Source organism: Chiloscyllium punctatum, chromosome 36, assembly GCF_047496795.1.
Source record: "Chiloscyllium punctatum isolate Juve2018m chromosome 36, sChiPun1.3, whole genome shotgun sequence".
Classification (NCBI taxonomy): domain Eukaryota; kingdom Metazoa; phylum Chordata; class Chondrichthyes; order Orectolobiformes; family Hemiscylliidae; genus Chiloscyllium; species Chiloscyllium punctatum.
In genome coordinates this window covers 68,672,333-68,699,216 of record NC_092774.1, presented here as the reverse complement: position 1 = coordinate 68,699,216, position 26,884 = coordinate 68,672,333, and the positions used below count along the sequence as shown (strand labels likewise).

Sequence of the window (26,884 nt, the reverse complement as noted above, 5' to 3'; positions counted from 1 at the left end):
TGTTGAATGGGCCTATGACGATACAGGAGGTGCAGGAAACAATAAAGCATCTCCAGAGTAGCAACGCATCAGGGTCAGATGGGTTCCCAAGTGAATTCTATAAGGAATTCATAAATGCCACCTCTGAGGATGTATAGCTATTCAGATACACAGGTTTGTCTTCCGCCCTCTCTCAGGGAGGCTAATATCTCCTTCATTTTAAAGAAGGAGAAAGAGCCTGAAGAATGTGGTTCATACAGACCCATTTCACTGTTAAATGTAGATTTTAAAATTCTACCCAAGATGCCGGCCCTGATGTTGGAAAAGGTGTCGCCCTGTATTATGAAAGATGATCAGATGGGTTTTAAGGGCTGCAGCTCCTCCAACAATATCAGGAGGGTACTGAACATAGTGCAGGTATGCCACAAAGATTGATCCTGGGTTCGGTGGTCTCCCTAGACGCAGACAAGGCATTTGACCCGATAGAATGGCTGTACTTGTTTGGGGTCCCCGACCATTTTGTTCTGGGGGGATCCTTTGCTAGATGGGTATTTGTGTTGTACAATGATCCTAATGCAGCAGTCATCACAACAGCACTAAGTCAGAAAACTTTAATCCTGGGAGAGGTAGTCGACAGGGGTGTCCTTTCACCGCTGCTATTTAGCTTGGCAATTGAGCCATTAGCTGAGGCTATCAGGAGGGATCCTGTAATTGTGCGGCCAGAGCTGGGAATGGGGGAGCAGAAGATCACCCAATATGCTTATGACATCCTTTTGTTCTTGGCCAAGCTGGAGGAGTCAGTTTCTCAATTGATTCAAACAATTAATTTATTTGGCTGTTTTTCGGGCTACAGGATCAACTTTACAAAATCGGAAGCCATGCCGGTGGGGGGGATTAGTGGAGGTGCCTGATCTGAAGGATGGAATGCAGTTCCTGTTTAGATGGTCGTCAAAAGGATTTTTGTATTTGAGAATTTTTATTACTCCTGCCTTCCACCAGCTGTATAAAGCTCCAGCTGTATAAAGCTAACTATGTACAATTACTCGAGAGGATAAAGCAGGATTTGCAGCAGTGGAAGGGATTACCGTTATCATGGTTACACCGAATCGCCCTGAATAAAATGAATGTTCTTCCTCGCCTGTTGTACCCCTTGAGAATGCTCCCGTTGTTGCTACCCAGATGAGTATTATGGAGGCCCAGTGGTTGCCTCGGTTCTTTTATTTGGTGTCGCAGGCGCACCCTAATTAAGTTTACCAAATTGCAGCTCTCGCAGGGTGAGGGAGTGGGGTGAACCTTCTGGACTTGAAGAAACATCAAATATACACTTTGTTCCCATATCTGGGTGTCGGGGCATGGTGGTGATTCAGGGTCAATTTGGCTTGATGTTGAAACCTCGCAGTTGCGTTGTTCCCTAATCATTTATGGATAAGATGAAATCCATGACCGAGCAGTGTAAGAGTCCAATCATTTTAAATACGGTGAAAACCTGGAGGAAAATGAGGCAAGATGAGGGCAATTGGCTTAAGACCTCACCATTTACCCCATTGGTGGGATCCCAAGGATTTAAACCTGGGGCAATGGACTCCAGCTTTCGGTCATTGGAGAATAAGGGAATCTCCTGCTTGGGAGATTTATTCAAGGGGGAGGTCTTGATGTCATTTAGCCAGCTAAGTCAGAAATATGGATTGTGCCTATTCCGGTACTTTCAGATAAGGGTTATATACAGAAAGAGATGATGGTCCCAGCTCAGCTTTCCAGGTCAGACATGGAGAAAAGAGTACTCGAGTGTGCTGGTGTTCTTTCAGTCAGTACTTTGTATTATTTACAAAAGGGACGTGCCTTAGGGGACATGGAGGGAATCTGTAGGACGTGGAATCAGGAACTTGGAGATGATACTTCATTGGAATTATGGAAAAGAAATATGGGAAAATGTGAGCAAAATTTCAATACGTAACAAAGTACAGGCCATGAAATTGAAGATTTTACACAGGGCTCATATGGCACCAGCGAGGCTAGCTAAGTTCAAGAGAGGAGTATCACCAGGTTGTCCCAAATGTAAAATTATTATAGGCACTCTCACACACTGCTATTGGTCATGTTTTAAGATCCAGACTTACTGCAGTGCTATAGTAAGGGAGCCGAAGGACATCCTCGGGATTGAAATTAACGTGGATCTGGCATTTCTTCTTCTGGGGTTAGCAAATTTGCCCTCTCCTGGGGAAACATAGGGAGAGACTGTGTAACATTCTTACCCATATGCAAGGAAGAACATTTTAATGAAATAGACATTGGAAAAAAACCCAGGTCTTACGGGGTGACGTCGGCTAGTGATGGAGCAACTCCCCCAAGACTACCGCATGAATATGGTGCACTACAGAACAGGGCGGTTTTACAAGACGTGGCAACCCTTTCTAAATTATATGGATGCAGACTTATCAGCAATATTGATTAGTGCCGTGGTATGCCATGGGAATCAGTTTGGGCACCAGTGGGGCCCTGGGAAGGGAGGCTGGGGGAAAAGAATATGGGGACAATAAGTGGAGCTCCCAGGGATGGGAGCCTCAGTGGAGCTGTAGTGAGTTAAATAGAATAAAATAATGTGATGTAATTTAATTTGAATTCAGGTTAATTTATTTTTAAAAATTTGATTGAAGTTTAGTTTAAGCTAAGCAGGTACAGTTGTTCTCGTAGAATAGTAGTTAGTTCATTATTAATAGTATCGTGATATGACGTTGTTGTACTGCCTCTATCTTTCTGTATTTTGGTAGGGTTCTTTTTTGTCTATAGATGTTTTGTAAAAGATTTGGAAAAAGATTCTAATAAAATATTTTAAAAAAACATTTCCTTGCCTTCCCCATAACTACTTTTAACATTCAAAAGTCAGATAAACTCAGCTTTCAATATATTCAATGACCCCCCGAACTGCATGAAGACATCCACACTCTGAACTCAATTCCTCTTGCTAATACACCACTTGCCTTGCTCATTGCTTGCTGCACCTGTCTGACAACTGGCATTGACTGGGATAGAAAGCCTGAGTAGAAGGTAGCTGAGGCACCTTTGTACGTCCACACATCATTCTTGATGAATGGTTTTTGCCCAAAACATTGACTGCCCTGCACCACGGATGCTGCCTGATCTGTTGTGCTTTTCCAGCGCCACATATTTCGACTCTGATCTCTTGCATATGCAGTTCTCACTTGTTCCACATCCCAATCTTTCACCATTTAAACAATGTTCCTCCTTTCTGTTTTTATTTCACAGGAAAGACTATAACTTCACACTGTGTAACTGCATTTGCCATGTGTTTGCCAATTAAGACACAGACCTGAACCAACTTTGCTGCAAGTCAAGAACTGAACTCCAGAGTGAAAAAATAAAATGGAAAAGGGGGTGAGAAAAGAGTGTGTTGTACTCACAGATGTTGGACAGAGAAAAGTTACAGTCTGAGGTGAAGTTCAATCTTCATTCAGAGAGAGAGAAGAACAGCAACTACAGCTTCACAAACTCATGGTCCAACGTCCGCATTCAGAGAATAGAGGCGCTCTCAATGTCAGGAAGACCACACCCCTTCCGGTCTTCCAGCGCTTTCTATTGGTCCGTCAAAAGAACGTCGTGAACTGTTTCTGCTGTCAGATAGGAGCATGCGCAGTATTTTGCTGACACCGGCGTATATGCGCAGTGCTTGTTGACACCGAGAAGCATGCGTAATATGTCCTGTGAAGGTGTTGGTGTAACCGACAGATTTTCAGTCCAAATGCTAATAGGAGAGAAAAAAAAAGGCTGGTGCCACAAATTTGTTTTCCTGGTAAGTTCAGGTCACCTTTATTGTGACCCAACTTCGGTACTGCTTCAGATCTCCCCAGCAAAAAGGCATATGAAAACCAATTTATTTCATTCTTAAACAGCTCAATGTCAAACTGCACACACTCCCCATCCCCACTTTCTTTAGTATTGGTCAGCACAGACTTGTCCCTTTGAAATTGGATCCTTGGTACAGCCTTAACCCAGAGGAAGTATTGCCTCACTCAGCAATTTCAACCTGTGCTCTGTATCCAAGTAAATTTCTCCCCACCTATTTTCCAGGCATTATGGAGCGTAGTCAAGAGCCCACCACATTGCTGTGGGTCTGGAGTCACGTGTAGGTCAGATCAGGTAAAGGGTGCAGCTGGGATGACTGAGTGAATCCTTTCCCACAACAGTAGTTTCCTTCCCTCAAAAGGACATGAGTGAATTAGATGGGGGTTTCTTTGTTGCCCTGAAAACGGTTTCATCGTTAGATTCTGAACTCCAGATTTCTGACCAAATCCCAATTCCGTCATCTGCCACAACAGGATTCAAACCTGTGAGTTCCCAGAACTGGGTTGATAGTCCAGTGGCTAATGGTACTCGGCCGTTTTTCTTTCAATCCCCCTGCAATGGCACATGAATTCACTGGTGCCTCCGCAGGCGGGAGGAGCTGGAGAAGCCTTCCTGCACTGAGAGTGGGGGAGTGGGCTGTCTCCAGCGTGGACCAGCTGGTGGGTCAGCAGGCCGGAAGAATCCATGAATTCCTTCTCACACTCAGAGCAGATGAACAGTGTCTTCCCTGTTTGGACCCGTTCATGTTGCTCTATGTTGCCCACAAGCCCTTCCTGCACACGGGGCATGTGAATGGCCTCTCCCCCGTGTGGACCTGCTGGTGGATCAGGAGTGTAGATGACTGCACGAACCCCCTCTCGCACATGGGGTATGTGAATGGCTTCTCTCCTGTGTGGACCCGCTGGTGCATCTGCAGGTTGTCCATCCAATTGAATCCCTGCCCGCACATGGAGCACGTGAATGGCCACTCCCTGGTGTGAATGTGTCTGTGAGTTTCTGGCACCGAGGGGGAAGGGAACCCTTTCTCACAATACTCACATCTCACCTCTAGGATTAAGCTTTTTTGTCCATGTTTTAACAAAAGGCTAGAATGAGGTCAGTACCTGAGTGAGCCTGGTGGTACCCAAACTGGTCACTCAGCAGCTCATAGCTGAGAGGATGTTATTCGATATGTAATATAGCTTTATCGATAATCGAGAGTATACTGATAGGACGATTAATCCTGAGTTGGATATGTACTGCTACTTGTACACAGGCAATCTGGCAAATTTCCATATTGTTGGGTAGATGCCAATGTTGTCACTGCACTGACGAGCTGAGAAAACTTAATGCAGTTTGTACTACACTCGGAGCAAGTGAATGATCTCTCCCTTGTGTGAACTCATTGATGTCTCTGCAGAAGTGAATTCTTTTCTCCACTCTCACCAGAATGAATGTGTTGATGTATCAGCAGGTTGTGGGACTATCCGAATACCTTTGCAAACTCTGAGCAAGTAAATAATTTATCTCCAGTGTCAACTCGCTGATGTCGCAACAAGTTTGATGTCCGGCAAATTCCTTCCCACATACAGGGCACATAAACAGTCTGTCCCCAGTGTGAACTCGTTGGTGCACAGTGAGGTTGGCTGATTGTGTGAAACACTTTCCACAGGAAGTTCAGCTAAACGGTATCTCCTCAGTGTGATAAGCAAATTTTTCTGGAAGATGAAATACACTGTGAATCCCTTTCCACATGTCGAGCAGTCAAAAGCTTATTTCCAGTGTGACTGTATCAATCAATTTCCAGCTAGACAGGGTAACTACAATCTCTTCCCATAGTCTCCACATTTACATGGTTGCATCATGGCGTTAGAGTCTTCGTGTTGGTCCTGGACAAATGCTCAATGCAATGTTATGAAGTCGAAAGCATGTACTGTGAGTTTAAGATAGAGAGTGCTTTTCTCAACTTAAAGTACAGCCACAGCTGCGAGCAAAAGGTCGGGCTGCTTCAAATGTAGCAATTGGCTGTTAAATGGATACCTGTGTTCGGTTTGATGTTTTGGCAACAATTCAAATTTAATTAATTTAAGCTATGCCCAGGATACCAGAAGACAATGAAATTTGAATTTTATTGTTTTGATCCCTGGAAATCAATCAAATAAGAATTTAACGAGTCCTATGGGGGATATAAACCAGGCATTTTGAAAGTTAGTGGGAGAGCGACTGCCGATCTAATACCTTGCTCTCAGAGAAATTGAAAACACTCTCCATCAAAGGTACCTGTTCACGTGAAACATACAGTAAAAAGAAGAGCACCCAGGAAGATCAGCAGCTAGAAAAGTGAAAACATCAATGAAGAGGAGACTGTGTGGCCTTGAGATTAAGTTAATGTAACGTTTAATAAATATGTTATTAGAAAAGCATATTAAGTTGCGTCGAGCTGGGGTCAGATAGTAAGTAGTTAAAGAAAGGGGGTGTTGGATTTGTGAATAGGTTCTGTTTAGTGTTCACTATTAGAATTAGAAAAATATTTTCTTTCAATAGTGGAATTTAGGAATTCTGTCACTCACATTTTAACAGATTATGAGGCAAGGTGAGTTTTTCTGGGCGGTTAGTTTAATTAACAGGGCTTGATTGCCATGACGTAACAATAAGTATTATTCTTACTCACACACGGATTTATGGATTATGATTCTTCTTTTCATATGTAAATCTTCACCCCAAAATCCTGTAGGGGACTTTTACAGAAGTTATTCCTGTCAGTTCATGATGGAAATTCTGAATAGATACTTCTGGTTTCCCTGAAACATTGTGTCCTCTTGTTGACCAAAGCTGGAAATTCCTGTCTCAGAAGATAGTGGTTTTGTCTCAATGTAACTGGTCTAGTCCTAGCCAACCCTGGTTAGTGTTCTGTGAGAGGTGTTCAAATCTCAACAGGCCAGATAGGGGTGTTCCGTTAAGTCATTAAAAATCTGGACTGTCAATTATTGTATGATACCATTGGGCTCACCTTTCTCCGGTTAGACTGAAATGTGACTTTTTTGTGGTTGATTCCTCACCGCCCTCCAGACAACGAGGGATGGACAATAAACACACGCCGGCTCAGAGGTGAACACATATCTCTTTTATGTTTCATCTCTTGTGTGACTGACCCCATGTCCTGCCCAATAGAAAGTGGGGCAGCTCGTGACAACATTCTGGAATTGGCGGGACACCGAGCCAATCAGAGTGAACAAAAGGCAGCGCCGAGTTGTTTATGGAGCATACGCAATGCGGGTGTCTGAGCTGGTGGCGTTGAAAAGTGAGAGACAGAGCTGGAGGGAGGGACTGGATGGGTTTAGGAACAACCTGCTGAGAAGTGTTTGTATTCGAGTTAGTACTGAACTCTGGGAAATTCTTTTACACCGGGTTAGAGTGGAAGAAGTTCCCCACAGCAATCTCAAACCAAGAGGAACATTTGTCTCTCCTGCACTGGGAAGGAGAGGCTTCGGAGCGGCTGGTTCTTGAAGGTCAGTGAGCTGCAATTCTCTCTCTCTGTCTCTCCCTCTCTCTGAAGAAACAAAAACATGTATCTACAGGAGGACATTGTGTGTCTGAGAGCGGAGTTTATAGGTGATGCTTCTTCATTCACTCTGATCTTGATCTTCTTGAAGTGAGGATCTGTCAGATATTCCTGTGATGGAGATGGAGGAAACTATCTGTAAGTATCCCACTGCTCTCACTATCTCTACTTTCATTGAGAGCTGAGGCTTCTAGAGGGCCAGAACGCGCCCTTTCCCTGAAGAACATTTGTCAGCTCGTTGAGTTTTTCATGACAGTCCAGTAATGTTTCACGGTCAGTATTTGAGTGACTTTCACACCACTCCGTGGTGACCCAATGGTTAGCACTGCTGCCTCTCAGCTCTGGGGACCTGAGTTTGATTCCAGACTCGGGTGACTGCGTGGAGTTTGCACTTTCTTCATTTGTTTGTGTGGTTTCCTCTCGGTGCTCCTGTTTCCTCCCACAATTCAACGATATATGGGTTAGGTGGGTTGGTCTTCCTAAATTGCCCAAAATGTGCAGGGATGTGCACGCTAGGTGGGTAAGCCATGGGGAATGCAGGGATATGGGGTCAGTCTGTGTGGGATGCTCTTCAGAGGATGGGTGTGTATTCAAACGGCCTGCTTCCACACTATAAGGTTTTTATGATTCTTATATCCTTTTAGTATCATAAACAGTACGATTTCTCAATCTTTTATTTTTCCTGATTTAAGTTTGTTTCACAGAGTATCACAGAGACACATTTATCAGTGTGAATTCTAAGCAAATATCTTATCAGCATCTTAGAATGAGTCAGTTCATCAGGATTTGAAAACCATTAGATTGTCAATGTTTGTCTGTGGGAAAAGTTTGCAAACATCAGTGTACCCAGTGACAAATGGACAAGTCCTGCACCAGTTCCACAGATTGAATAGCATCCCACCATTCACAGCAGGGAGAGATTGTATCGGCACAGTGCCTCAATCCCAGCCTCAGCCGACTGTATTTGTGGAGTTTGCACATTCTCCCTGGGTCTGCGTCAGCTCCGTCTGGGTACTCCGGTTTCTTCTCCCAATTCAAAGATGGGCAGGTTAGGTGAATGGACCATGTCAAATTGCACATTGTTTTCAGGTATGCGTCGGTTATGTGAATTCGTCAAGGATAAATGTTCAGTAATGGGGTAGGAGAATAGGTCTGGATGTCTTTATCCCCAGAGGGTTGGTGTGGACTTGTGGACTGTAGGGAATCTTTCAGTCTATGAACCCTGTCCTGTGTCTGAGTGAGGAATCAGCTGATCATCCAATATGGAGAGACATGATCTACACCACAGAAACCATGGAAATGTGCAAACTGTGGGAAGGGATACAAATGTCTATACATGCTGGAAATTCATTGATGCAGTCACACTGGAGATAAGTCATTCATCTACTGTTTGTGGGAAGGGATTCAATCAATCACCCGTCCTTGAGAAACAAGAATGCACTCAGTGGGGAGAGGCCATTCATCTGCCCTGAGTGTAATAAGGCATTCTCTGTTATCAGCCTCTAGACACACCAACTGGTAAACACTGAGAGATCTTTGAAATGCTCACATTGAGAAAAAAGCTTTAAACACAGACATGAAATGCTGATACATGAGTCCGTTCACACTGGGGAGAGGCCATTCCCCTCTCTGTGTGGGGAGCAATTTGTCCATTCAAAAAAACCTTCTGAAAGCCCAACGAATACACACTGGGGAGAAGCTGTTACCTGCTGCTTTTCTGGGAAAGGATTTACTCAGTCATCCCACCTTCTGAGTTCACACCTGACTCAGGCAACTGTGTGCTGCTGCTGCTGTTCTCAATAAAATTCTGATGGATCTCAACCCCCCCGCCCCACCCCCACCCCCCAGGACACAGATGCAGTGGAACAGGGAAATGTGGCACTTGTGATGTCACATGGGTAGGCCAGCAGAAGGCGGCATTGTTTTCCTGTACTTCTCAGAGAGAGAGAAACTCTGACTTTGAAAGAATGAATTATAAACGTGATGAATCAAAGTTTGTCCCATTGCAGGCAGGACTGGGCACACACCAACACTCACAGGCACAAAATCAGATTCACAGACAGCTATAAGGAAATTTTCACACACACGCTTCCGGGACAACGTGTGCCACTGCAGACAGTTTGTCATTCATACACAGACAGACACACTCAAACTTCCCTCCGACATAATCTGTGTCCCATTGCTTGCAGAGATAGTCACATCAACACAGAAAAACAGACATTAACACAGAGATGGAAGCGCAATACAGTCAGAGTGAGACACAGAATCACTGACTTTTACAAACATGTCCAGAGATATACTCAGACAATTTTGTGATTAGCTGTGTGAAAATCCTTGTTTCCTTGTGAAATAAATTTGTGTCCTTTGGGTGCAGAATTCTGTGTTTTGTTGTCTAAATGAAAGTGTGCTGTGGCTGCTGCTGGTTTGAAACTGCAGCTTTGTCTCTGTGTGGATTTTAAGTCTGTAATCTGTGTGTGAGGTGAGGAGGTGGGAGAAGGAGGAGAGAGACAGACAGACAGATAGTTTGGACTAAACTATTGAGCTGCTGCTTTCTCTCACACCACCCCCGCTTCCTCTCAACTCACAACTTGTAATGCTCCATCCTGGGGGAGGTATACTCTCGGTAGAAGAGCTGAGTCTTGGGCACAGAAGGTTCTTTAAGTCATAGACCTGAAGGTATTTAAAGCAGGTCCTGTCAGCCACACTTCCCTCTGCCATGTGGATGGAGCAGGAGATGAGTATCAAAGGGTTTGTGTGTGTGTGTGTTAGTGTGTGTGTGTGTGTGTGTGTGTGTGAATGAGTGTGGTTACTGTTAGAGTCTCAGTGTCAGTTTTGATCGATTAACCACCGTCCATCATCCCCACACCGTCCCTGACCCAGCCAGACTGACGTAGATTCTAGGGGCAGGGCCTGTCTCTCCTGGTTGAGAGGGAGTGTATGAAACTACAGAGAAAGCTGGGACCCACTGGAATTGTATCCCTTCCTCAGTCTCTCTATGTTTTTCCTTAACTTCTGTTTTTCTGACTTTTCTCCCTTTTCTCGCTCACTCTGTGTCTCTCTTTCTTCTTGTCTTCCACTCCCATCCGTCTGTCCTATGGGTTCAGGAACATAATTGTTTGAAGTTTGCGTCACCTACTGACCCTGATCACTCCCTGGACGAAAACGTTCTTCCTAATGTCACTTTTACTTCTTTTCCTCGTGATTTTAAAACTCTGCTGAATCGTTGTCGATCCTTTCAGGCGTGGGAGCATTTGCACTACATTATTCCTGTGTCTAGACCCTCATGACTTGAAAACTGTCAATCAGGCCAGCTTTCAACCTACTGTTCTCCAAGGAGAACTGTCCCAACTTTCCAATGTACCTTCATTGCTGACAATCCTCATACACGGCACCATGAACGTCAACCAGTTCAGCGCTGTCTGCAATCACTTCACTTCCCCGCTTCCTGAAATTTCACGCTCACAATTGAGCAATAATGCAGCTGGAGGATTCATTCAGAATCGGACTGCGCGAGCGAACTATGTCCAGTGCTTGTTTTCACTTTGAGCAAGTGTTTCCTTTTGCCATTTTCGCTGTAAGAGGAGCTCGACCCCATCCCGACTTCAGGCAGCACGATCTCGTTTCATAAGTGGGCTTTTTGAGAAAATTGCGCCGGTGTTTCTGCACAAGGCAACTTAAGAAATGAAGGCTCGTCCGGGATTTGAACCCGGGATCTCTCACAAGTCCACCCACCTGGAGGCCCGAAGCGAGAATCATACCGCTAGACCAACGAGCCACAGGCCCATCCACGCGTGAGCTGCCCTGACCCCGGACGCTCCAAGCGCCCTCCCCTGAAGCAGCTGAGACTTGCTCAGTGTGAAATACGTTTGAGTTGCTCCAAGAATCGCAAACAGCAAAGAGATTCCACAACATTTGCTTCTCATTCCGTCTCCCTGCGCCCAGGACACTGCTGTTTGTCCCGTTCCTAGTAACTGGACTCTCTCCACTGGCGGATAATTAAACCATTTTGTTTCTACTTGCAAACTGTTCTGGGGGAGGGCAGAGCCCATTCGCTCTTCTGCTTTCTCTTAATCATTTGGGATGGGAGACGTCAGTTACACTAATGCGTAGGAAATTGGCAAGTTTTAACTACATTACAAAGGTCTGTAATCAAAGAGACAGAAAGATGCTGTGCTGGCGGGACAGAGAGAAATGGACACCGGAAACTGTTCCCTCAGGTATATCCATATGAGTGTGTTTGTGTGCAGCCTGCTCGGTGTTCAGAATTCGTCTTCACACAGCAATCCTGCAGAAAGACTTTTCTAACACGGGCGTCTGTTTCTTTGCTGCGAACGGGCAGCAGTGAACATCTGAGCCCCAACTGTCCCAGATGAAGTTGAAAATGAGCCATTGTTTCTCCCTCAGCCGCTCTGTCCCAGAGACAGGGAGAGGGACGGCATCAACGCGTGACGTCATTCCGCCGCAGCCTGAAGCCGTTCAGTCCATCATTTCCATGTGACTCTCTGTCACTTGTATCTCTCCGAGATGATTCCCAATCGGTGATATGTGTCCTCATCATGGGAACTGGGTCTGTGTGGTGATGCTGCTTTCGAAATGCTGATCGTCCTGTCATTCCCGTCTGAACCGGAGAGGGGAATTATTGCAGGGAATGAATACGACCGCAAATAATGTGGCTTTGTGGCTCAGTGGTTAACACTGCTGTCTCATAACGGGACCTGAATTCGATCCTACCCTTGTGCGGCTTGTTTGTGTGGAGTTTGTTCAATCTCCCCGTGTCTGCGTGGGTTTCCTGCGGTGCTCCGGTTTCCTTCCACAGTCAAAAGATGTGCAGGTTAGGTGGACTGACCATGTTAAACTGCCCCATAGTGCCCAGAGGTCGGGAGGTGAGGCGCATCAGTCAGAAGTAAATGTCGGGTATGGGCGGGTTACTCTTCGGAGGGTTGAGAAGGACTTGTTGGGCAGGAGGGCCTGTTTCCACACTGTAGGGATTCGAATTCGAATTGTTTCAACTTCCCCAGCTCATTCCCATTTCAGAGAAGAGGTGTTAGGATTCAGTTCAGAGCAGACCGGCGGGAAACAACTCAAATCTCCACAAGAACGTCCCCTCAATTGTGTAAATTGGGCCCGTGTTTGTGACATATTCAGCTCACACTGAATCACAACATGTGTCACAGCGTAGACGGAGGCCATGCGGCCCACCTTCGCTCTGCTGGTTCTACACCGTAAGTAAACGTGTGACTCAATTCGTATAATTCTCTTGCCTTTTCCGTGTAAATCTGTGCATCTGAACGTGACCACCGAATTCCCTTTCGGGTCCATTGAATCTTCCTCTTTGTCAATTTCAGACAGGGACTTACTGACCCTAACCACTCCCTGTACAAAAAACGTTCTTCCTAATGTCACTTTTACTTCTTTCCCTCCTGACATTTCAACTCTGCCGAATCGTTATGGATCCTTTGTAGCGTGGGAGCATTTTCACACGATTATTTTCTTTGTCTCGGCCTCTTATGATTTGCAAGGCTTCTGTTCTCCGTGGAGAGCAGTCCCAATTTTCCAATCTCGCTTCATTGCTGACATTCCTCATGCACCGCATCTCTGGCAAGTCGGAGTAGTAGAAGACTGAAAGCGAGATTCATACCCTAGACCAACGAGCTAGAAACCAGGCGCACCCCATCGCCCGTACCCGCCCCACCTCTTGAACTAGCTGTGACTTGCTCAGTGTGAAATACATTTGACATTGCTCTAAGAATTGCAAGCGGCAAAGACTTTCCATAACAGCTGCTTCTCATTGTCCAAGTGTTTTGGGAAGCAGATGAAAAGGCAAAGTGCAGAACAGAGTTTCGCTATACGGGAAAGCTGCTAAAGAGGATATTGAGTGTTTAGGAGAGATAGTTTCCCTTCTGGGTTATGCTCCGATCACGCACCCACAGACATATCGCCGATGCGCAAACATAAACTCTGTCTAAATTCCCACATTCTGTTTTTTCGAACTGTGATTTCGCTCAAAAGCACAAAATTTCAACACTCTCAAAATTCAAACTTTAACAAAGTGCTCATACATATACTTTGCGAACACCTGGAAAAATTCTTCCAAACGTACCTAGGTTTGAGGGCTCTTGAACTTTAAGTAGAAGGAAGGGAAGTTTGCCTCGAGGCTGCATAATGTGGAGATGTGTTCCCCATGTTAACTGGTAGTGCTTCCCGATGCAGGGTTGCCCTGACCCACAGGGAGGTTTCTTTGATAAACTGTCCCGGGGGCTTCCAGTCTCACCGTGACGTCATAGGGCGAGTCCCCGGTGATGGCCTGCAGCTGCTGTGACACAATAATGATGCTGGCCCCGGAACATGAATATGAATTAGTTCGTGAGTCACGTGGTACTGAATTATTCTTTGGAAAGTCCTTTCAACCTCACGGATTTATATCTGAGAGGAGGTAAATGGGCAGGGCTTACACCTCGGGTCCACTCTTCCTTCACTCGAAACACCCTACACCCACCTCCCAGTGTCCCAAGGCACTTTCCCCTGGAACCGCCGAATGTGTAACACCTGCCCATTTACCTGCTCCATCCTGAATATCCAAGGACTCGAACATACCTTCCAGGTGAAGCAGCACTTTAACTGTACATTTGCCACAACCTAGTCTACTGCATTCGCTGCTCACAGTGCGCTTTCCCCAACGTAGCATGAAGCATAAACTGGGTGACTGTTTCGCAAAACACCACAATTCTGCCCGCAAAAAAGGCTCTGAGCTTCTGGTTGCCTGTCACTTTAACACGCCACCCTGTTCCCTGGCCAACATCACTGTCTCAGGCTTACAGCAGTGTTCCAGCAAATCTCAGCTCCAAGTGGAAGAACAAAGCCTCATTTTCCACTTGAAGACCCTACAGCGCCCCCGGTCTTCAATATCGAGTTCCATGACTTTAGGGCCTGAAATCCGCCATGTCCTATTCTCTCCTATTCACGTAATGTCGTCTTTTGCAACTTACCCGTCTAAGGGCGCTCTGTTCTGCACCTCGCCTTCTCATTTCCTTACCAAAAAACTCAACGTAAATATTTCACATTGATATACTGGCCCAATGTGCACAGTTGAGATGACACACTCGTGGAGGTCTGCGTGGTCTTCTCCTGTTCTCTGTTGAGGAGGGCAATGCTTGTCACTGGTCAACCAGGTGTCAGAGAAAAGTTTCAAAACAAAAAGGTTAAATTTTCTGCAAGTGGAGAGGGCCCGGTTCCTGGACACGGGACAAACGACAGCAGCGAAACAGAATGAGACGCACCTATTCTGGAAATTGTTTGCCTGACCCCAGGAAAAGCAGACAACTTCGCAGTTGGAGGGAGAGCAGCAAATAGACCACCCCTGTGCGGGGTTGAATCACCAACCTCCCGATAAACTGCTGAACGCACAGCCCAACGGTGCGATAGAGAAATGTGACGAGGCCGGCTGCACCATCGCTTAGGGGAGGCTATAAGTGAATTCATAATTCAGCCTCACCGCCTAGAATTACATTAATCGTCTATCAGTCTTACTTTTCCATAATAAAGCCTGGGACATTCATTGTGGAGAGATGAGATCGAATTAAACTAAACGCATTGATGAGAGAAAGAGCAGGTGGGAAGGATTCATTCCCACGCGTCGAGAGATTAATAATCAGGGCCGAAAATAAGGAGCCACATCAAAAAATTTGGGGTTCACTCAGCAAAGCTAATGTATGACTGTTCACAGAAAATTGTGATGAAAGTCTCTCGAGTTATTTTGATGAGAAGTGTTGATGATGCTAATACAATCGATAGGATGAACGTAGATTGGTCAATGTATTTGGTGACAGTTCTGTTCTAGCCCTGTGAGCGAAACCTGGATCTGAAGGAGTATAAGGGACATTAACAACATCGATCTGAAATTGGACACGTGACAAGAAACAGAGCCATCATGAACAGTTGGCTTTTGAACTGGAGAAGGTTTCTTGTGAAATTAGCTTGAGGCTTGAGGTATGCAAGGTCAAGATAATTTAGGTAAAACGCGGAAACGCTATCCTTATAGCAGACAGTGAAAGGATTACAAGACACAAATTAAACATTTTCGACGAGTGATACAGGGGACTGGGAAGATAAGTATTATAAACTGTGAACAGCAAAGTTCTGGAGCACAACACTTACATTCAAAGACCGAAAACATCCAGGTCCTGATTAATCAGAGTGCATTGTGGTGCTTTTTTTTCCAAAACATCCACTTGCAATGTCCTACAAAAGAGTGAGAAAACCCATGCCTGTCAGCCCAGGATAGAAAATCCGAAGGGATGAACGTTTGCTGATTTTCTGAAGATTCACAGAGCTTAGACTGGGTTTTGGTGATTGTTTCTTTTCCACTGCCAGGAGCCGCAGTGGTTGAGGCATTGAGTTGGGGAGAATAAAATGTGCCCGTGAGCAGCATGTGGGGCTATTTCAGCTTCCCCTCATCTGACTGCGCTGTGAGTTGACTCAGATGTTCTCAGGGACATTTCCTGACGCGAGACAGTGAAAGGATTCTCATTCCCGCAGATCAGGAATTCAAACCGTATGCCGGCTTCAGGACAATGAGAAAGATTAATTGGGATGTGTGAAGAAGCTGTGAGCTGCATTTCAAACAGGTAAGTGCAGTCAGATGCATCATCCATTGCGCCCCGGCCCTGTGCATATCTAACGCCACCATGCTGCAGAGTTCTGACGTTAACACGGACATGAGCAGCAATGGGAACATTCACAATGTGAACAACCAAAGATAATCACCGTCACTGATTCCCTTCCACAGGCCCAACTTTGTGAAGCAGTATCTTTCACTGGCAAAGGAAACACCCTTGTCCTCAGGTGCCTGCTTCATTTCGATCACGATTTCAAGCACCTCACTCTTCTAGTCTCATTTCCAAACACTTTGCTCATAGTCTCAAAAGAAGCTCTGCGGGTATCTGCTTGTTCCACCCGAACATGCAGTGGTTTGCAGAATCCCACCAGTCCCAATTTGAGTGAAATATTTTTCCCCCTCCACTGATTTGAATCTTAAAGAAGAAGCCGGGGCGCAAGCTCCCTTTCTTTTCGACGACATTTCTCATTTTGTACTCGGCAGGGTTCACACCTGCGAGGGGAAACCGCAATGGATTTCATGTACATCGCATTAACCACTCGGCCCACGAATACAGAACCACACTGACAGCTTGACTTCCCAGGTCTGTCTGTCTATGGAGCTGAGAAAGAGTGAATCATCGCAGAGTTTGTTTGAATCCAATCACTTCACAGTGATTCGAAAGGGTTAAATATCGACACATGGTGTTTGCAGATATTTCGGTGTTTCACCCCAAAAGATGAAATGAACTTTCAGTTAGAAATTGCAGGAGGAACTCAGCAGGTCAGGCAACAACTGTGGAAAGAGAATCAGAGGCATCATTTCAAAATTCTGTTTTCACCGACAGTTACTGTCAAACCTGCCGAGTTTCTCTTTTGGTCTGGTCTTCTCTTCTCAGCATACGCAGTCCCTGACGTGAGACATTAATTCAATTCAGATACCCCTTTGTGGAGAAGATTTCCGTTTGGGGAACATTTTCCTGACCCCATTAAAAGCGCACAGCTTCGAAGCCAAAGAAGAGCAGCGAACACACCGCCCCTGGGTGGGCTCGAACCACCAACCTTTCGGTTAACAGCCGAACGCGCAGACCAATTGCGCCACAGAGACAGGCGCTGCCTAGGGCTGCGCCATCGCGTAGTGATTTTATAATTCAGCCCCCCGCCTAGAATTACAATTGTCGTCTATCAGTTTTACTTTTCCATAATCAAGCCTGGGAGATCTATTGTGGAGATACCGGGGACAGTCTGCAGACACATCCATGTCACGAGGAACTAGCTTTCTTACTCCGGGGCCGTCGCCCTTCCAGCCTTTCAGCGTTTTGCCTATTCCCGAGTTCTCTCATTGGCTCGGAGGCGAGAAGGGGTTTGAATTCCTGATGTGCAGGAACGACAATTCTATCAATGTCTCAGATCAGTTCATGTGCCTAGAACATCAGAGTCAACCTCCCGGCCTCTTCAACAAGGGGACGGTGTCTGGACTGTCTCTGCTCAATCGGACAGGTCATCTTTCATTCTCCTCTAAATCCGCTTCCCAAAGTGTTTCTAAAGGTTCACAAAGCTGGAGACTGGGATTTGTTTTGCTTCATGAACATTTGAACATTTTTCCATTGCCTAACTGACAATATTTTGCCAAAATCTCTTCCCAATTGTACGCCTTGCCTCATGTCCAGGGATGAGGAATTTCCATTTTGGCGAGACATTGCCAAGGTTGAGAATGTTCGCTTTGGAGCAAAGAAGGTTAACTGGAGATTTCCTGGGGCTGTTGGTCATGATGGGAGAAGAAGCGGTGGGAATGGGCAGATTAATGATCAGAAGAACCAATTGCCACTGACCAGAGTCAGTTACCAGAGGACAGGGATTGAAGTTCTTGAATGAAAAGCAGCACTTGTGCCTAATAAACACAGAGAATACTGCAGAAAGCCAACAGGTCGAGCAGCATCTGTGGAAAGGGAAACAGAGCTGACGTTGTGAGTCTGGTACTTTGTTTGTTCAGAACCCGAGTTTCCTGCATGGCAATCAATTCCCAGACATGAGAAAACGGGTCTTTATTGAGACGGGTTTTGTGAAGTTTGAGCGATAATGCAACCAACAGGAAGTCATTTAAAATCGCCAGCGAAGAAAGCATAGCCAGCAGGTTACCACCCTGGGCGGGGGAGCCCCAAAGGATCTTTACACCAACACCTTAAGTGTTCGGCTACAACTACACGCCCAAAGTTGTGGTCTAAACTTTCTCATGGAATAGTTCTAACAGGAAAGGTGAGTATTGGGCTTGTCCTGTCCGCGCCATAGCCCCAACGTTTCCTGTTTCCCTGGATTTGATCAGGACAAAGGAGGCTGATGGGAGATCGAATTGAACTAAACACATTGATGAGAGATAGAGCGGGTGGGAAGGATCCATTCCCATGCGTAGAGAGATTAATAATCAGGACCGAAAATAAGCAACCACTTCAAGAAGTATGGGGTTCATTCAGCAAAGCTAATGCAGAACTATTCACAGAAACTTGTGATGAAAGTCTCTCGAGTTATTTTGATGAGAAGTGTTGATGATGCTAATACAATCGATAGGATGAACGTAGATTGGTCAATGTATTTGGTGACAGTTCTGTTCTAGCCCTGTGAGCGAAACCTGGATCTGAAGGAGTATAAGGGACATTAACAACATCGATCTGAAATTGGACACGTGACAAGAAACAGAGCCATCATTCACAGTTGGCTTTTGAACTGGACAAAGTTTCTCGTGAAATTAGCTTGAGGCTTGAGGTATGCAAGGTCAAGATAATTGAGGTAAAACACGGAAACGCTATCCTCATTAGCAGACAGTGAAAGGATTACAAGACACAAATTAATCATTTTCGACAAGTGATACAGGGGACTGGGAAGATAAGTATTATAAACTGGGAACAACAAAGTTCTGGAGCACAACACTTACATTCAAAGACCGAAAACATCCAGGTCCTGATTAATCAGATTGCATTGTGGTGCTTTTCTGCAAAACATCCACTTGCAATGTCCTACAAAAGAGTGACAAAACCCATCCCTGTCAGCCCAGGATAGAAAATCCGAAGGGATGAACGCATGCTTATTTTCTGAAGATTCACAGAGCTTAGACTGGGTTTAGGTGATTGTTTCTTTTCCACTCCCAGTAGCCGCAGTGGTTGAGGCGTTGAGTTGGGGAGAATAAAATGTGCCCGTGAGCAGCATGTGGGGCTATTTCAGCTTCCCCTCATCTGACTGCGCTGTGAGTTGACTCAGATGTTCTCAGGGACATTTACTGATGCGAGACAGTGAAAGGATTCTCATTCCCGCAGATCGGGAATTCAAACCGTATGCCGGCTTCAGGACAATGAGAAAGATTAATTGGGGTGTGTGTAGAAGCTGTGAGCTGCATTTCAAACAGGTAGGTGGAGTCAGATGCATCACCCATCGCGCCCCGGCCCTGTGCATATCTAACGCCACCATGCTGCAGAGTTCTGACATTAACACGGACATGCGCAGCAATGGGTTCATTCACAAGGTGAACAACCAAAGATAATCACCGTCACTGATTCCCTTCCACAGGCCCAACTTGGTGAAGCAGTATCTTTCACTGGCAATGGAAACACCCTTGTCCTCAGGTGCCTGCTTCATTTCGATCACGATTTCAAGCCCCTCACTCTTCTAGTCTCATTTCCAAACACTTTGCTCATAGCCTCCAAAGAAGCTCTGCGGGTATCTGCTTGTTCCACCCGAACAGGCAGTGGGTTGCAGATTCCCACCAGTCCCAATTTGAGTGAAATATTTTCCCCCTCCACTGATTTGAATCTTAAAGAAGAAGCCGGGGAGCAAGCTCCCTTTCTTTTCGACGACATTTCTCATTTTGTACTCGGCAGGGTTCACACCTGCGAGGGGAAACCGCAATGGATTTCATGTACATCGCATTAACCACTCGGCCCACGAATACAGAACCACATTGACAGCTTCACTTCCCTGGTCTGTCTGCCTATGGAGCTGAGAAAGAGTGAATCATCGCAGAGTTTGTTTGAATCCAATCACTTCACAGTGATTCGAAAGGGTTAAATATCTGCACATGGTGTTTGCAGATATTTAGGTGTTTCACCCCAAAAGATGAAATGAACGTTCAGTTAGAAATTGCAGGAGGAACTCAGCAGGTCAGGCAATATCAATGGAAAACGAATCAGAGGCACATTTCAAAATTCTGTTTTCTCCGACAGGTACTGTCAAACCTGCCGAGTTTCTCTTTTGGTCTCGTCTTCTCAGCATACGCAGTCCCTTACTTTAGACATTCATTCAATTCGGAAGCCCCTTTGTGGAGAAGATTTCCGTTTGGGGAACATTTTCCTGACCCCATTAAAAGGGCGCAGCTTCGAAGCCAAAGAAGGACAGCGAACACACCACCCTTGGGTGGGCTTGAATCACCAACCTTTCGGTTAATAGATGAACGCGCTGACCAATAGTGCCACAGAGACAGGTGCGAGCAGGGGCTGCACCATCGCTTAATGATTTTATAATTCAGCCCTCCCGCCAGGAATGAGAATTGTCGTCTATCAGTTTTACCTTTCCATAATCAAGCCTGGCAGATCTCTTGTGGAGATACCGGGGACAGTCTGCAGACACATCCATGTCACGAGGAACTAGCTTTCTTACTCCGGGGCCGTCGCCCTTCCAGGCTTTCAGTGTTTTGCCTGTTCCCGAGTTCTCTCATTGGCTCGCAGGGGAGAAGGGGTTTGAATTCCTGATGTGCAGGAACGACAATTCTTTCATTGTCTCAGATCAGTTCATGTGCCAAGAACATCAGAGTCAACCTCCCGGCCTCGTCAACAAGGGGACGGTGTCTGGACTGTCTCTGCTCAATCGGACAGGTCATCTTTCATTCTCCTCTAAATCCGCTTCGCAAAGTGTTTCTAAAGGTTCACAAAGCTGGAGACTGGGATTTCTGTTTTGCTTCATGAACATTTGCACATTTTTTCCATTTCCTAACTGACAATATTTTGCCAAATTCTCTTCCCTTGCCTCATGTCCAGGGATGAGGAATTTCCATTCTGGGGAGACATTCCCAAGGTTGAGAATGTTCGCTTTGGAGCAAAGAAGGATAACTGGAGATTTCCTGGGGCTGTTGGTCATGATGGGAGAAGAAGCGGTGGGAATGGGCAGATTAATGACCAGAAGGAACAATTGCCACAGACCAGAGTCAGATTCCTGAGGACAGGGATTGAAGTTCTTGAATGAAAAGCAGCACTTGTGCCTAATAAACACAGAGAATACTGCAGAAAGCCAACAGGTCGAGCAGCATCTGTGGAAAGGGAAACAGAGCTGACGTTGTGAGTCTGGTACTTTGTTTGTTCAGAACCCGAGTTTCTTGCATGGCAATCAATGGCTAGACACGAGAAAACGGGTCTTTATTGAGACGGGTTTTGTGAAGTTTGAGCGATAATGCAACCAACAGGAAGTCATTTAAAATCGCCAGCGAAGAAAGCATAGCCAGCAGGTTACCACACTGGGCGGGGAGCCCCACAGGATCTCTACGCCAACATCTTAAGTGTTCGGCCACAACTACACGCCCAAAGTTGTGCTCTAAACTTTCTCATGGAATAGTTCTAACAGGAAAGGTGAGTACTGGGCTTGTCTTGTTCGCGCCGTAGCCCCAACGTTTCCTGTTCCCCTGGATGTGGTCAAGACAGAGGAGGCTGATGGGAGATCGAATTGAACTAAACACATTGATGAGAGATAGAGCGGGTGGGAAGGATCCATTCCCATGCGCAGAGAGATTAATAATCAGGGCCGAAAATAAGGAGCCAATTCATGAAATTTGGGGTTCATTCAGCAAAGCTAATGTAGAACTGTTCACAGAAAATTGTGATGAAAGTCTCTCGAGTTATTTGATGAGAAGTGTTGGTGATGTTAATACAATCGATAGGATGAACGGAGACTGGTAAATGTATTTTGTAACAGTCCTCGTTATAGCATCGCTCTCTTGTTTAATTGATTCGACCCTCCTCATCTCTATGTACAGGAATTGCTCCCCAGCCTATGTCACAACTCTGTAACAAAATGCGTCAAAATTACTTAGTAAATCCTGAGTACCTGATCAAGTCACAATGCAGTGGTTCCATGAGCATTGAAAGTAACATAAAACGTACCATGGCAACGATTGCTATGAGATAATCTGGGTGACGAAGTTTCTTAATTTCTTTCCTCGAAATGAATCACATCTTACTCATTTCAGTGTACTTTAATATGGGCTGGTATTAATTCCCATAGCACTTGACCGTTCTTATTCTGTGATTGAGCCATTTATTGGCCTCGAGACATGAGTAGAATCTGTCAATTTTCAAGTGCCACCGTTAAGCCACACCTACAAACTTGTCTCCCGTTCACTCTCAGCTTTCCCTCATAACCGAGCAACGGGGAAATAAGAAAACGAACGGGAGTAAAACTCAGTTTGAATATGATTCGATTGCCAGTTGAAGAAAGAGCGAACATTCCTCACAAAACGCAAAGTTTCACGGGAACATTGCACAATATGGATGTCAAACTCACGACCTCAGAATAAAAATCTTTTGTTCTGCTACTGAGGTATTCGAACATATAGTCAGGGTGTGACCAGTTCTTTTATCAAGGCAAAATAACTTTTTAAAATTTACGAAAATAAATACATTTATCAGCAGAAGCCCACAGCTCCAATGCTTTCTGCTCAAAACTCAGGAAAATCTTTAAGATTCCACTTCCTTTTTGCTTCTTTCTCAACGCTAACAGCCAGTTTTTTTTCCGTTTCTCTTCTTGAATGTAAAGTTGTTTGTCTTTTTTCTTTGCCTTTTATTGAAAGCAAATTCGCTTCAATATCAACAAAACTGTCAGGCAAACCTGACACACAAACAGCCACTCGCTGCCACATATCCCCAATTCTCACTTTCAGATTTGCAAATGTCTATGACATAAAGTAAGCAGTTGAGCACGTTTCGAAAGTAGATGACTGACTTTTATGGGTGACTCGCTTGGGCCTTTGCCAACGCCGCTCTCAGGTTTCGTGATCAGGACATAATTTCCATCAGTTTTGCTGAGCCTGTGCTCAGTTCATTGGGAGATTAGGCCCGGGTTGCACTTAAGTTGCATTGTTGTTTTTCACTGGCAGCAGAAGATTGGAGATTATAGGACCAGAACATTACTGCTTTTCTATTTTTTCTTGTGTCGTTCCATCTGGGACTGAGGAAAGCGAATCATTATCAGGAAAACAAGAACATTACGTTTCTAAGGATTCAAGTGCAGGAATTCAATCAGTTATCTGTTCTGTGACTGTGTTTGTCCGAATATTGGTATAAGATGCCTGGGTGCGTCTGTATTCGACATTTCAAGAACAAATAACTGGAGAATATTTTCTTGCCGATTGTGTCCCCAATAACAGGCCGGAAATGTGCAACAAGGAAACGGTTAAGATTATAGGAACATAGGAATATGAGTAGGCCATTTAGCCCCTCAAGTGTGTTCCAACGTTCAAAGAAATCATGGCTGATCAGAGGCCTAACTCCATTTATCTGTCTTTGGCCCATGTCCCTTAATACCTTTCCTGAACAAAAAAATCTGTTTCGGATTTAAAGCTGACAAATGATCCTGTACCCACTGCCGTTTATGTAGGATATTTCCAAACATCTGACAAACTCAATGTGTAGAAGTGCTTCTGAACATGTACCCTGAAAAGTCTCGCCCTAATTCTATAATTTTGCTCCATTTCGACTTACAACTATTTTGGTGAACAGCCGGACTTGCTGATTAAATGCACCAAAGAGTCTGAGATGTAAAAAAATCAGTAAGATCACGAAACCCGAGTGTTAGCGAATTCCAGCTTCAGACTACAATTACTGAAATAGCAATTGTCCTTTATCAGTGTGACTTTAACAAAATAAAGGCGGGGACATTCATTGTAAACAGTCTGACCACAGACACTGCAGACACACCCATGTCACAGAAACCACCCCTGTTTGGGGATACAAACAGAGTGGTATGGCAGCCTGTCTGCAATTTCGTTCGTTTCACTTGCATTGTCACTTTTGTCTCGCTTTAGAAACATGAACTGACTGAGCAGAATACAGTCTTTCTCAGCCGTAATCATACGGTGGTTTTAAAGCACTATCACTGCTTTAAGTATTGGTCGAGTAATTCGGGAACGTGGTTTAGAAGCCGATGGCTCTCACCGTGTTCAAACTTTACCAAATGTCTGCAGAAATCATTAGCCAACATCGGGAAAAAGTGTTTCCAGACATTCCTGAGGAATTTCGGGGTTTGATAGGCCTTGAACTTAAGTGGAAGGAAAGGAAGCCCCGATGCAGGGGCTGCCTGACCCTCTTTAAAAAAACTGTCACCAGAAATTCCAGCCGCAACACGACGTCATAGGATATGCCCAGTGATGGCCTGCAGCTATTGTGACGCAATAATGATGCTGGCCCCAGGAACATGAATATGTATTCGGCATGGGTCACGTGGTACTGAATCCAAAAAATAGTTTTCAGAACATCTGCTTCTCATTCTGTCTCCCAGGACCCGGGCGGGTCTCCACTGGCGGATAATTACACCATTCTGTTTTTAAATTTGGCTCGAACACCCGAGTGGCCAGGGAGAAGCATTACCCTCCTCAACAAAGGGGACAGAGATAAGAAGAACACCACCCTGAACTCCACAAGTGTGTAACCTCAACTTTCGACATTGGGCCAGTGTATCATTGTGATGATATTTAGTTCACATCTTCAAATATTTGTTGGGGTAGCAGGTGAGGAGGGAAAGCTGCAAAAGATGATACTGAGCGGATAGCAGAGGATGGCTTCTATCCATCAACCTCCGGTTCTGGGTCCAACACGGTCCCGCTGCAGCACTCTGCTATGCTACGCTACAGCCTTTCCAGAAAAGTTTTCAGCTTTTCATCTGGCGTGTGACATGCACGTTCGAGATTGTGCCAAAAGATCTTCACTACTCTCATGAAATATGCTGTTGCGAAGATGTATCGCTGTTGTGCAAATATTAACGTTGTCTAAATTATAACATTCTGCTTTTCGAACTGTGATTTCGCTCAGAACTACACACTTTCAAAAATCACCAAGTTCAAACGTGAACACAGTGCCCACAGAAAGAATTAGCCATCTCAATGTTTCCCAATGCAGGGCTGCCTGACCCTCAGGGAGGTTTCTTTGATAAACTGTGTCCAAGCATTCCGGCCGCGCGTCATTGGGCATGCACGATGACGGCCTGCAGCTATTGTGACACAATAATGATGCAGGCCCCGGGAACATAATATGAATTAGCCGTGGGTCACGTGGTAGTGAATCATTCAACGAATGTTATTCCATATCCAGGGATTTATTTGAGGGATGAGGTAAATGGGCAAGCGTTACACCCGGGGTTCACTCTTCCTTCACTCCCATCACCCGCCCATAGCCCCATGGCACTTTTTCCTGCAACGGCCGAAATTGGAACCCCTGCCCGTTTCCCCCACCCTCCTCAGTATTCAAGGGCCCGAACATACCTTCGACGTGAAGAAACACTTTACCTGCACTTACCACAGCCAATACTGCAGTCGATGCTCACAATGTGGTGTCGTCAACATTGGAGAAACGAAGCGGGTGACTGCTTCGCAGAACATCTAGGTTCTGCCCACACAAAGACCCTGAGCTTCCAGTTGCCTGCCACTTCAGCACATCACCCTGTTCCCTGTCCAGCATCTCTGTCTCAGGCTTGTTGCAGTGTTTCAGCAGAACAAATTTGCACTTGGGGACCCTACAGTCGTCCTCAATATTGAATTCAATAATTTTAGAGCATGAACTTCCCCATATCGTAGCCCCCGACCACGCACACAAGGCCTTGTTATCACGTAGTCTGCCATTACACACCACCTATTATTAGCCCTTAACAGTTTCCTTTAACACCTATTCACCTCCCCGACAGATCGCTATCAACTCCTTTGTCTGTCCAACCATTCTTGTCTCACTTTGGTCTCTATCCCTATCTACCATTTACTCCGCCGCCTTCCTCCCACCCTCTCATCTGCATAGTAACCGACATTTTCCTAATCATCACCAGCTCTGTGGAAGGGTCACCGGATTCTTCTTCACAGAAGCTGCCAGACCTGCTGAGCTTTTCCAGCAATTACTGTTTTTGTTTCTGAAATACAGCATCCGCAGTTTTTATTCAGAAAGAGTTGCAAATTGGTTCGAGAGACAGAGTGAGAGAGTGAGTGAGACAGAACAGCCATGAACCGTTGGCCTCCGTTCTCAATCATAACATAAAATCATTGCAGTCCGATCACTTCCCTCAACCCCGCGTCGTGTGGGCTTATGACGCAACGGGAGCGCGTCTACCTGCTGCTTTCAAGATTGCGCGTTTAAATCCCATCAGGCTCAGTGGGGTGCAATTTCTGCTGCTTCAAATCAAGTTAAATCTCAAGCTGCTGGTGTTGAGGCTGTGTAAGCATAACCTTTGGATAAATTGCCACCTTCTGTTGGTCCAACTGTCAGTTCACTCAGAATCACAGAATGTGTCACAGCCCACCTTTGCTCTGCTGATGCTCCAAAATGAGCAATGTACCTTTATTCGTATCGTAATCTTGCCTTCTCCCTGTAAATCTCTGCATTGTTACTTTGACCATGACCACCCCGAAATCCCTTTTGTGTCCATTGAATCTGCCTCTCTGTCACTGTCAGGCAGCCTTTCATGATCCCAACCACTCCCTTGGCGAAAACGTTCTACTTAATATCCGTTCTCCCAGTGTCTGCGTGGGTTTCCTCCGGGCGCTCCGGTTTCCTCCCACAGTCCAAAGTTGTGCAGGTCAGGTGAATTGGTCATGCGAAATTGCCTGTCGTGTTAGGTAAGTGGTAAATGTAGGGGTATGGGTTGGTTGCGCTTCGGCGGGTCGGTGTGGACTTGTTGGGC

General features: G+C 45.5%; 2 protein-coding genes and 2 non-coding genes across 4 annotated transcripts in view; 1 reads left to right on the top strand and 3 right to left on the bottom strand.

The window, feature by feature from the left end:
- LOC140461053 (uncharacterized) overlaps nt 1–1,002 on the top strand; it is a 51,651-nt gene extending 50,649 nt beyond the window's left edge. The window contains exon 4 of the mRNA XM_072555837.1: nt 833–1,002. Coding sequence (XP_072411938.1) covers nt 833–1,002 — 170 coding nt within the window. The remainder of the gene's footprint in view (nt 1–832) is intronic.
- LOC140460632 (uncharacterized) overlaps nt 1–26,884 on the bottom strand; it is a 1,198,404-nt gene that overhangs the window by 170,671 nt on the left and 1,000,849 nt on the right. The gene's annotated exons all lie outside the window — the stretch shown is intronic.
- trnap-cgg (transfer RNA proline (anticodon CGG)) lies at nt 11,067–11,156 on the bottom strand. The gene is given in 2 exon segments: nt 11,067–11,102; nt 11,121–11,156. It is a non-coding gene; the product is annotated as a tRNA-Pro (tRNA).
- trnan-guu (transfer RNA asparagine (anticodon GUU)) lies at nt 17,008–17,081 on the bottom strand. The gene has a single exon. It is a non-coding gene; the product is annotated as a tRNA-Asn (tRNA).